At 42.3% G+C, this 12,613-nt stretch overlaps 1 protein-coding gene across 1 annotated transcript in view; it reads right to left on the minus strand.

Moving 5' to 3' along the window:
* SH3GL2 (SH3 domain containing GRB2 like 2, endophilin A1) overlaps nt 1-9,465 on the minus strand; it is a 92,635-nt gene extending 83,170 nt beyond the window's left edge. Inside the window, exon 1 of the mRNA XM_032096548.1 lies at nt 9,298-9,465. Within this exon, the coding sequence (XP_031952439.1) occupies nt 9,298-9,342 (45 nt within the window). The 5' untranslated portion in view covers nt 9,343-9,465. The remainder of the gene's footprint in view (nt 1-9,297) is intronic.
* Between the last annotated feature and the right edge of the window lie 3,148 nt (nt 9,466-12,613).

Here is a 12,613-nt window from a genome sequence, read left to right on the forward strand (position 1 = left end):
TACCTTTGAAGGCCCTTCAAATAAATACCTTCCTTTATTATCTTATTTTTGTCCAGCCTCTGTTTTTAGGTAGCCACTTCCAGGCATCGGTGGCATGCACTGAACAGCACAGAGCAGAAGGATAGCTCCTTTTCTACAGATACACTGAAATGCATCTTAAGAATCTGCAGCAATGCTTTCTCAAGTTAAAGTAGGAGGGTCTTCCCCCTCCTTCGGGGCTATGGAGAAGTAAGACATACTGGGACAATCTTGCCTTTCATCCCAAAAACCTATACATCTGCATAACCAGTACCTGTTACTGCATTCTGCCTCTGCAGCCTGGCTGGGTACTTTCAGTCACTGAGAGCACCTTGGGCCCCAGCACACCACAGCGCTGCAGAGATCCCAGGAATATGCCAGCCCAGAGCTCATCTTCTGCCTGGGGGAGTTTTGAGCTTCACCGAACTGTTTGAATGAGTCACTGATTTGATGCGGGGACATTGCTGATCAAAACCTAGCAGAACCTTTGGCAGCCAGTGCTGGAGAAACTTTCCACACACAAAACATAAAGGCTCTGTCAGTCTACTCAGAACAGCAAACTCTCCCTAGGGAACGGAAAAAGCACTAAGTCATGGAGAGCTTATTTTTCAGTGGCTGTCCAGCAATTTTTGTTAAAAGACTATCCTGAAATCAGAGCAGCAGAGGAGTATTGCCTTTGCCTTATTCTTTCTCCCTGTGAGACAGGAAATCTGCAACAGCTGGGGTTGTCATCTTAGAAACAATGTTGGCTTTTTCCCTTGTTAATCACATTCAATTCCACCTATACCAACACCATTAAATTCATGATGACCTCGTTAACCCATTGGTGCTACTTAAGCTGTATGAGTTTTGGGAACATTCATCTTCTCTCCTAGGCTGGAACAACATACATGATCAGGAGCTGGAATCCTGGAAATAGCAGGCTAACGAAGCAGGAAATAGCAGGTGCTAGCTTCATTCACTAACATCTGCCATTCCTTCTCCCTCTACCCATACATAACAGAGCAGAGAATTTGCATCTGCTCAGTTTTCAAGGATTCCCGTTGTGGACCTCTCCAGTCTTTCATCCTCACTCATCTTCCTTTCTAGCATTTTATTCCCAACCAAGTCTACTGTTAAATAAAAAACCAGGATACATTCCAGAAGCTATAGAGCTTTTGTTATTCTATTTCAAGTGTTACAGATTTTTGGCCATAAAAATGCAGCCTTCCTAAAACATGCCAATTCAGACCTTTGAAAAGTAACAGGACCCAAATCACCCCGACTTATGTATTTTGAATAACAATATTGTAAAACAAAGAAAGAAAAAGTTACTTACCTTTTGATATTTTATATATTTTTGGCTCTTACTCTCTCATGTAAGAAAATCCCATTCCTACCATGCAAAGCTTAACTTTTGTTCCTACATGCCTTTTTTGCAGCAGCATACATAGCAAACAAAACAAAACAGAAAAAGTCCGATAGAGGAAAACAAATTTTTCTGCATTAAAAAGCTAACGATCATTTACCTAAACTTGCCTCAGCTTTCAGCAATTACATTTCCTATGCTTTGAAAACTCATATTTTATCTGTCTATACTTATGGCATTCTAGAAGAAAGGCATATTATGTTTGCTGCTTGCAATAGTCATATCCACATCTGATAGTGGTGAATTTGCCTCATATTTGGCAATATGTTTTTCAGGAATTTTGTGAAAAAGGCAGATTCCCTGCCAGCCTCAGAATACTATGTTCATATTTAAAACCCAAATTTAGAATGTAAATAAAAAAGTAAGATTCAACCATTCTTCCTCAAAGACAAATTTCCATTTTTTAATACTAGTGAAAGGCTCCTTGGATGATGGAGTCTAACCAGTAAGCATGCACTCATGTGGTTATTCTGCACATCAAGGCACATTTCCATATTCAAACATTTTGGTTCCTAAAAATGTTTGCATTTGCTTGGAACATTCTGCAAGCCTCAGCTCTGTTTTAAAAGTTACTAATTCCTTTCATAATAGTAAAAAATAAAACCAAGTTCCATCCTTTCCTGACCAGTGCAAGAAATGGGAGGAAGCAGCCAACAGAAGATTCAATTAGGACCTGCTCCTAAGTAGTGAAACCACTTCACTTCCTCTGAAGCAAACAAATCAAGCTGGTGAATTAGTAGAGAAAAATACACTAACTGATCATCTCTAATGCCTTAGCCAGTTCTGGGCAAGTACTTTCTTTGCAGTGGAAGGATGGGTCTTAGTCTGGTGCCTTCAACTCCCTTCTCAAAAAAAGCCAATAAAGTTGAAAAGCTGTTCTTCTACAGGCAGAAAGAAACCTATCCATTGCAGAGTTATACTTGTAAAATTGCACCACTTCCAATTCAGCCCTTAGATTATGATGCCATAACTTTCCAAGACAGCCAAGCTCTAAGTGACTCATCTGGAAAGGCAAACACTATTTATTTTTGACATTTATACCTTATGAATTATTAATTGGTTTGCTGCATCTAGATTGATTTTGCATGAAAAGGAATTTCTGGCACATATCTTAAAGCTGAAAAGTGTACAGATTGGAAAAGAACTCAGCAAAAATATCTAACTGTCTAGTGATGCTTAAAAGAGCAAGTCCCATTAGTCTACTGAAAGTCATAAAAGACGAAATCAACAATAATTTGCAGGACAATTTTCTTTCCAGAGGAAAAAAACCCCAGCTTTCATTTCTAATGAAACATGTTCTCCAACCACCCTGTTTCACTATAGTTGCACTCTTTCCCAGAGAAGCAGAACAGAAGTGATGTCTAGTGCCTAAGGACACTTTAAATTGAAAGATAAATACTATCGTTGTTGTTTCTGCACAACAGTCACCAAATTTCGTGACACAAAGGTGAAAAACAAGCCCTATATCAAAATGTTTAGGTAAACTATTTTCACATTTAAAGACCTTTTGCAGCCAAAAGAAACTGGAATCTAGGCAATCAAAAAGAGTAACAATTGATATATTAATAACACAAGTTATTAAAACCACCAAACTGAAATCCACAAAAAATATGACTGAGGCAGAGGGGAATGTAAACATTTTAACACTGTGAAGTGTTCTACTTCCATAGAATCGAGGGGGAAAAGACAGAGAAAGCCAATATTTTTCTCTATTTTAGAATTTCTGCTTATAAAGGATTCAGCTTAATATTCCCTTTTGACAGTGATAACAAATCCAAGGAACACAAGACCAAAACAGTCTGAAGGAAACTGCATCAATGCTGACAAGGATCCCAGCTAGTGGCACCTATCTTTTCTGAAACAGATACGCGTTCAATTCTCCAGCCTTCCCCCAGTAAGAGGAAAAATAGCCAAATGAGTGGTTGAATTTCTTGTTCTTTCAGAAGGTCCTCTGGCATCACACCAAACCACAAGGTTATGCTGCTGCTGCCTCAGCAGCACCTTTGCTGGGATCAAATAACACTCCCTTTCTGTGGAGGAATGATGATGGGCAAAGAAGGTGAGAGTAAACTGCTGCATTCAGTGTGAACCAAATGATGCTACAACAATTACATCAGTCCAATTTCAGCCTACAGAATGAAAAAAAAAATTGCAAGATGTTTATTTATAAAGATATGTCCTCCATCATGGACACAAGAACATCATCACTATTACATCAAGTGCAACTACATACCCATGAAGCATTCTGTCCAGGTCCATCATAGTGATTTCCATCCACAGACAAATTGAAAATATGCTGAATTTCAAAAAAACACTTCGAATTTTTCATTTTCTACCATGCAGGTCTGTAGAGCCTTCATAAAGGAAAGCTTATGAAAAATGTAAGCACAGTAAATAGCAATTTCTCTTTTTTTTCTCAACTTCGTGAGAAAAAAAAAATTAACTCCTAGCACTTCTGTGACAGATTCGTTGGATTCCTGTGGTGTGCTATAACCTCAGATTATAAAAAAGCACTATTTTGTCTCTAAGATTAAGTGCAGGATTAGATAGCACTGAAAGCGAGGTAATTCTGCTGTGGCAAACATCATCACAATAATACCATGCTGTAACTCAATTTTCTTTCGTCTGATTATCTCCATATAATTAAGAAAGGATAAGCACCACCATTGTCCATCAGTGGCCACTACATGAGAAGAAATTGAGAACCAGAGCCACAGAAGTTTCTGGAAAGCAGCACAAGGACGACCTTTCAGTTCTAAGAGAAGAGGTTTGGAGGATGTTTTGCCTGTCCCTGAACATATCACAGACTTTCACTGATAAGAGGGCCATGAGTCTGCTTCATCAGGGCACTTCCCACTAAAAGCTGTCCACACAGTTTCTCTTCATATGTACACACAGAGTGGCAGCAGCTCCTTGGGGCCCCCAAAGCAGATTTTCAACTCTGTCCTTCTTGCTGATCTTTTCAAAGCCAGACTTCACTGGTACACTGCTAGGTCATGACAGCCAGTGTTCAAGCTCCTCAACCCTCCATCCTTCACAAGGATTATCTCAGACCAACCCAGCACCTCCCTTACATTTGCAAGTAACAGCTACATAAAACTACAGAATCTTCTGCACAGTAACCTCTGCAAAATCTTCAATCAAAACTGGTTATGCTGCTCCAGCACTTTCATGAACATGCTATCTATCAGTATGCTAGTTGTGAGGATGCATTTAAAACTTAATGACTGTTTTGCATGAGTGACCAAGAGCAGACAGTTCTTCCTTGCTATGTAATAATTCCAGTTAAGATGGAAGTCAAGATATCAAACAAAAATCTGGTGCAGGCTGTGTTTTGAGCACAGCATCCACAGGTATTCTTTGCCTCCAGAGATCACTGGGGGAAAATTTAGAGATGAGTGCCATTCAGTGCTCCAACTTTTATATACCTACATAAAAATGGAAAGTGTATCATCTATCAGTTGGAAAGATACTACAGTAATACATGTTCGAGAAATCTTTAAAAAAAAAAAACTATGATCTTTTTTGTACACAAAGCAGCAGTTCCTCTAATCAGATTTAGAAACAGGGTTTGAAACTGGTGCAGACTGTTTAAGCCATCAACAACTCAGAAGGGTTACACAGTATCCAACTAAAGGGCAATTTAGATCAAAGTCAATTTTTCACCCTTTCAATTATGTAATATCAATAAAAGGACACATGGGAATGATGCCAAATGTGAATAATGTATCTGGCAATCAAGATAGAGTGCACAAACAGAAGGAATTTCCCTACCTGCTGTGGAAATAATCCCCTCTGCAGCTAAGTAAGTATTTTTTTCTAAAAATAGCCTTTATTTCCGGATCAGAAATTTGCTCCCTTTCCTTGATCTCAAAAGGTAGTGCTCCACACTGAGAGAAACCAACAGACTGCCAGAGGTGCATGTTCTTGGACAGAAGTTTCTAGCAGCCTGTTTGGGCACCATCCTCAGAGCCACACCACCCTGCAAATGGCTCCCCTTTTGCTTTCCTCAGACTGCTCACAAGTTCCCACACTACATGAGAAATGAGCTCATTAATTTCCACATAAGCGACAGACACACGGCACAGCATTTGCACTAAGAAAAATGTAACATTGCCCAACTTCCCAGACCAACTCCCATAACTACCTTTACATATACAGGAACTGACCATTATTCGGTGGGTGAGGCTATGAGGAAACATGGAAGGAGAAAAGCAGACCCAGTGTGAGCCCAGCTTCAACCACAGTCAGCTGGAAAAGACAGGTGACGTCCTATCACTGGAAAAGCACACACAGCTCCTACTCAACATTACAGGACAGTCGGGAACATTATGAATACAGAGGGTGCTAGAGATTTAGGAAAATATTGATATCAACACAGAACAGTAAAAATTGTTTTGTTGCAGTTTGTTTAGTAAGTGGATTGCTTCATAAATTCCGGTGAAAAACATTTTACGTACTTCTGACCAAGGAATTAAAAAAAAACCATTCAGACAGATAAACCCTAATATTCTGTCTTTGTTTTTGCAAGAGAACCCGCGTAGACAGGCTGTGAATCAAGAATCCCTGTGAAGTGCACAGAATTTTCTGGACAATAGCATAGCAAGGCAGGAGTCTCATTGGCTTCTTATTAACCACCACAGTCATTCTCCTACTGTGCAATTCACAGTTTATGTGGTTAAAGACAGAAGCACAGTACTTCCCACCTAAAGTCAGGGCATCTAACAATCTAGTGACAACGATGGGTGGAGTGGAAGTAATTTCTTCAGATTATTTCTTTCAATATCAAACGTTTTTCTCTATAAAACTGTATAAACTGGTTAATTTGGTCTTGGTGTTGAGACAAATTTAGTCATGTATCATAAAAGCAGAATACAGCGGTAGAAAAGAAACTGTATGACAGGGTTTTGGTTCAAATCACCACATTCAGACTGCTATTTAAATGTCAGTCACATGTATTCAGGTGCTTCCAATGGAACATCAGATGTGGCCATTCCCTGAATTTTTGTTAATCTCCTTCCCTATGAAATTATTGCTTTCTGAAAGCTTAGTTTTGACTGTGCCTCACAAGAGCCACATTATGCAATGAATGCAGTCATGTGGAAACAAAGCTCATCCTATTTTAAAACAACTCTGTTTAAATGCCCCAGACTGTCAGATCTGTATCACCCAAAGTGATTATGGTACTTTTAAAACTGTACATAAACCTGTAGGAAGCAATATTCTCTCGGTCATGCTGGCATAGCACTACTGGCAAAGGAGTGTGCATGCCTAAAGAAAAAGGGATAATTTGGTGGCATAGCACTTTGTTGCCCATTTCTGGAAAAACACTCTTTAGATCAATCTTCCTAGCTTCAGGACGTATGATAGATTTGCAGCAGCACATTAACATTCAAATGGAGTTATTTCTCCTTCTTAGGTGCTTTGTGGGTATAAGAAGCAAATTAATAACCTAACCTGCTCCACACCAGTCGGTCTAATATCTTGCAACTTTGTATTAATGTCAAGACTTCCAGACTCACCCTGCTTTTACAAACTCAGGAGATTTCTCTAAACTTTAGTTCTCTGCTGCACAGAGGTAAACGCATTAGTTTTGCTGAAAGGCAAAAGAAAAGGGTGAACACTTGACTCATTCCAGAAGGTGCAAAGTATCCCTTTGCTTTTCAGTGACTCACTGCTGTTGCAGTTGGTCCATGAAATTTGACAGGCATGAAGTTCTTCAGCATGGCTTCTAAACTGGCAGTACTTCATGCAAGTTAGTTTGACATTTAACAAGTCAGAAAACAATAAATGACATTAAATAAAATTTTTACATTGTATAAAACAATCCAGATGCGTTCTTGATAAGACTTAGGACTCTATTAAAACAGCACATCATATATATAAACATGAGTACGAACCAAATCTGTAATTCAGAATTTTTAAAACTTCCTATTTTCCTGGTCCTGTCTGGAAAGCTCCGTTCATGCCAGCAATGTCAATCTGTATTTCACCTGGGGTTTAATCACTAGTCTAAAGGATTACTCCCTACAGCAAGGTCAGCACAACTACATCGCAGATTTCTCACTCATAATGCAAACAAGCCAATAAACAGATCTGTCTTCAACGTACTTGTGAGTCATTCTCATACATGAATGTGTCTTCATGGCCTGCATGAAAACAAACTCTGAAAGTAAGGGCTGGGGACAAAAATTCCAGGGTCATCAGATGTCAGGCGGCTAAATCTGGCATCAGAGACTTAGTATTTTGGCTCCAGACAGCTAAAACTCTTCCTTCCTTCTAAATGACAGTACTGACAACCAGTGTGAGAGTGTCATCTGAAGGACAAAACAGCATGCACAGAGCTTTCACACCATGCTCCCTCAAAAAAAGATGTTTACCTCTGCTGATGCAGATGCATTCTCATTACCTTACAATAATGGAGAACTGAGACTTCTAGTACTAAAAAGTGAACTTCAGTTTGCCTGCTTCTTAAACATGGATCACACAGACACTGAAATTCTTATTTCCAGTACCAGAATTCATTGCAGTAATGATGATTCGTGGGTTTCTCATAGCACCATAGACAGCAGGAGAAGAAACAACAAAGTAACAGCAGCAGATGGGCACTGCCGGATGGGCTCAGGCACCCTTACCTGCTCCTTGCAGCATCTGTTTTGAGTGCAGCCGTTTTCTTGTGAGGCTTATTTTACCAATGATGCAGCACAACGTGGCAGGAAAGGTGAGACACCGTGTTACTCAATGCCTGCATGCGCCCAGGCAGGACTTGGCATAACCCATTGCATTCAAAGTTACAATGTGTACTGGTGAAACTCCAAGGTATGGAAAATCAGAATTTGGACGAATACTTTGATTAAGGATCATTCTTTCAGGGAACACTTCCCCATAGTGTGCAAGAGATGAGATGCATGAGAAAGGGAAATACATGGGTGTTGAAAAGTCTAACAGCTGAATGTATCTTGCGTGTCTGCGTCTATAGACTGCTTGCAGTGACCAAGACTCCTACTTGAAGATCTCTGCAAAGGCAAGTAGTAGGAAATAATGGGAGATTTTCTACTTCGTTACAAACTAGAAGAAATAAAATTAAAAAAAAAAAAAGGCACACTGCACGGGTCTTGGTGTCAGATCTCTAGATTCAAAGCAATTCCTCTGACTTCTATGAAACCATTTTAAATTTAGCCCCAAAGCACACTGAGTCACAAATTGTACCCTTGCAGACTGTAACACACAGACTTTGTATTATGAAACAACTCAGCTACTGGTGAAACACTCGCCCTGACCTTCCTGCAATATCGCACCATGCCTAAAGCAACAGAACCAAACCTCATTACTCGGATTTCAGCTGTAGTCTAGACCCACAAACAAAAAGGTCATGTTTATTGCTCTTTTCCCAAAGTCAGGCTAAAACAACATCTATGGAAACACGGTGCGCCTCGGTAGGGAAGGTCCGAGCCCACGGCGGTATTTGCTCCAGCAGCTGCCCCCGCGGGCTCCAAGCGGGGAGGACAGGGCAGCCCGGAGCTACTACCGCACTCCAGGAGCCCCTGCCCGCTGCCGCAACGCAGCCGGGGCCGGGCGGGGGAGGCGCGGCGGCCCCGCAAGTCCTGGCCCTCCGCAGATGGAGACCCCTGTGGACCCTCCGCCCCCCTGCACATTCACGCACAGCGCACATCCCTGCGCGCACCGCGCACACCCGTGCGGACACAGGGCCCCTCGCACGCTCACTCATCGGGCACCACCCGGCACATCATCCGCGCAAACCCACTCACGCTGCACTCCCTCGAATGGAGACCCGCGCACGACCCCGCACAGCGCACACCCGTGCATGCCCACGCACACTCGGGCCGCAGCCGTGGGAGAGGGCTCGGTACCTGCGTGGCTTTGTGGAACTGCTTCTTCAGCCCGGCCACCGACATAGCGAGGGCAGCGCGCTGCAGCCCTGCGGAGCGGAGCGGAGCGGAGCGGAGCGGAGCCGAGCCGAGCCGAGCCGAGCCGAGCCGAGCCGAGCCGAGCCGAGCCGAGCGGCGCAGCCGGGGCTCTCTGCCTGCCCGCACCGCACCGGGGCTGTCAGACGGGGGCGGCGGTGCGGGAGCGCCGTGACGTCAGGGCGGGACGCGCCGCCCCCGCCCGCCCCCGCCCGCAGGTGCCCCGGCAGTGCCCGCCGCGGGGCTCCCGGGGCCGCCGCAGCGCCGCCGCCGCACAGCCGCCGGCCCGGGCACCCGCGCCCCCGCCCGCCCCCGCGCTTGGCGGGCAGCGCTCGCGCACGCGGCTCCGAACGGTGAACCGAGCCCTGGTCCGGTGCGGAACCCCCGGGATGGGCACCCGCCTCCCGCCGCGTCGGTCTGGGTCACGGGCGTGCGGCTTCTCCGTGCTCCCCGCCGTGCGCGGACCTCGGCCTCGCCTCAGCAGCCTCCCCGGCAGGGACCGGGATACCCTCCCCGCCGGACAGCATCCGCGGAAATGAATCCGAGAAGAAATTGGCGGAGCAGTAAGTTCAGGGGGCAAGAGAGAAAGCAATAGCAGAGGGAATATCAGCGTGGGCCAGTTTTCTGAGAAAAACGTTTCTAGCAAGGCCAGCTTCTTTGGGGCTGATCGTGCCTCGCTGGACCACAGTTGGTATTGAAACCCCGGCTGATTGTGATTATCTCAACAAGTGCTGTTTTCTTCTCCCGTCAGATTGTCAGTGATGCATAGAAAAGCACTTCTAAAGCTTGCCTGTTCCAGCCTGCTGGTGTGGCTGTTGGCTGGTTAGAGAGTAAAAGCGTAGAACCCAGATAAAAGTCGTGTACTTTAGCAGTTCAGTGTTATAAACACTAGCAGAACAGTAATTAGCAATTATTAGGCTCTGCCAGCAAAAGCCTAAACAACATGAGCAATGTGATTCAAACACAATGATCCTTCTCTGCAGGCAGAACCAGTCACTGCATATGTGTGCTGCAAATTAGCACGACGGAGATGCACACTCGAAGCTCGTCAGCTGTTCGGAAGCAGTCATGCTACATTGGCGTTTAATTCCATCACAACAAACACTCATCACTCCAGCTAGTTAGACAGCTTTTCAGAAGCACCTAAAACTGTTTATAAACTCTATGAGGGCTTGCCATGGTGCTCCACACAGGCTTGCTGCACCAAGCCAAACTGCACTGCTGCACTCTTCAGGTGTACATACCATCTCAGCCTTACCAGGTGTGGGGAAAGGGACGATACCACACCTCTGGGCATCCAGAGGCAGAGCCGTGCCTCCAGATCACTGATACGGTGCAGTTCTTGGAATTTACTTGCAGTGAAGAAAAGGATATGAAATGCAAGTTCTGTGAGTGCTTTTGGAGGCAAAGTTGTTAATCGTGAAGAATGGCAAGTTAAGAATATCTCGCATCACTGGAGAGTGGGAGATGGTAACAGCCTCATCCTGAGCATGAGTAGGAAGCACTGCTTTCTGGCCTAGTCCCAGCTCTGCACAGAAACACTTCCATCCACTCTCGTACTAACATTGTTTTAAAGGGTGAAAAATGAGACCATATGGAGACGCTAGGCAGAGAGTGGGAGTCTCTTGTGCCAGCCATTGTGCTTTTAACAGAAAACTCCCATTGTACCTAGTACTTGGGAAGGGGCATTTCAGTTGGGAAACACAGTGAGAACTAGAAAGTAAACATATGAAAATTATAAATGTCATAACTTTAAATTATTTTTATAAAATTATTTTTTTAATGTTACCAAATAACTGGAATTCAGTGGTTACATTTCAGGATCTAACATTTGCTGGCTATTTCAAAAGAGTACATTCCTGTCCACTACAAATTTTATGTGCAAATTATATAAATAAATAGTAAAAAATAAATAAATGGACATATAAATGTCCACCAAACTCAGTATCTGGGTCATGAGCTGGAGATACAGGAAGTCCCTCATTTTCAAGGATATTATATCCCTGCAGCTCTCACTGACTGTTGATTGAAGTGATAGTATGATGCCTGGCTGCAAATCAGCCCAAATAGTAGTTGAATGCCCTGCCTCACCTATATTAATGTCTGTGTACTCTCACAGCTGAATCTGACACTTTTACTCCTGCTCACACTTCCTTCCTTCTCTTTTTCTTTTTTTTTTTTTTTTTTTCTTCTAGAATATCTATATTCCTGGGAGTGGAAAATTTTATCTTTATTAAAACACCTTTGATGTGTGCCAGTGTCAATGGACTTTGTGTAAATTAAATGATGAAACTTCTTGGACAAAGAGAAATTAATTTAGAGCCTGCTCTTTGGTATATCATGTCATTTTTCTGGAGGAATCTAAATAATGCTTCGAAATTAGCTTCAGTGAGATGACTTCTGGTCTTAATAAATGGTAGCAAACAATAACAAATTATGTTTGCCTACAATGTATCACATTTTAGAATATTTTTATGTCTTTATGAGATCTATACACATAAGTCCAAACCCCATTTTTAAAATGAATAAATGTAATAGGCTAAGCACTTCTTTTTATTCCACTTTGGAAAAAAAATTCTAACAATAACTTAAGGAAGTCGCCATTGTTGCAACTGCAAGAAATAATCAAATGCAGGAAGGAAAAAGACCTTTGTAGGTGCAATCCTAGTCCTTTTCTTTCATGCACTGTTATGACATTAGGTTGTAAATCACTATAGTTCTTACATAACATACAGCTGAATCTGCAAATTTAGAATTGCAATCTCATTCTGAAAGTCATTTAGTGAAATAAGTGGAAATATTCACTTCAGTAGGTCTTCAAGAATTTGATTCATACTTTAGTTGATACAATTTTTCAGAATTTTTTTCTGTTAAAAGCACAAAGGCATGTAAAGCATAATAAAACCCCCTTGATAAATTGCTTACTGAAATAAAATAAAATGCTAGAAATAAAATTAAAACATTAGCAAAAATGTTTGATCTGGAGAATGCAAAAAACTAATTCCAGGAGAGGATGGCATGGATGCAGTGGAAGCAAATCAGAAACTGCAGTGGAAGCAAATCACTCTGTTTAGCACTTTGGTAATAAAATCACATTGAAAAACCAAATGTGAATATAATCAAACAAAAAAAGAAACCAAACAGCATTATGAATGCAAGTTTTTTCAAATAAGTAACACCAAAGAAATACCAAAATATTCTTAGAGCATTCATTCATATTTCACTGGGGAAGAATTTGGGTATTTATAAAGTTCCCTATGGT

Source organism: Corvus moneduloides, chromosome Z (assembly GCF_009650955.1).
Source record: "Corvus moneduloides isolate bCorMon1 chromosome Z, bCorMon1.pri, whole genome shotgun sequence".
Lineage (NCBI taxonomy): Eukaryota > Metazoa > Chordata > Aves > Passeriformes > Corvidae > Corvus > Corvus moneduloides.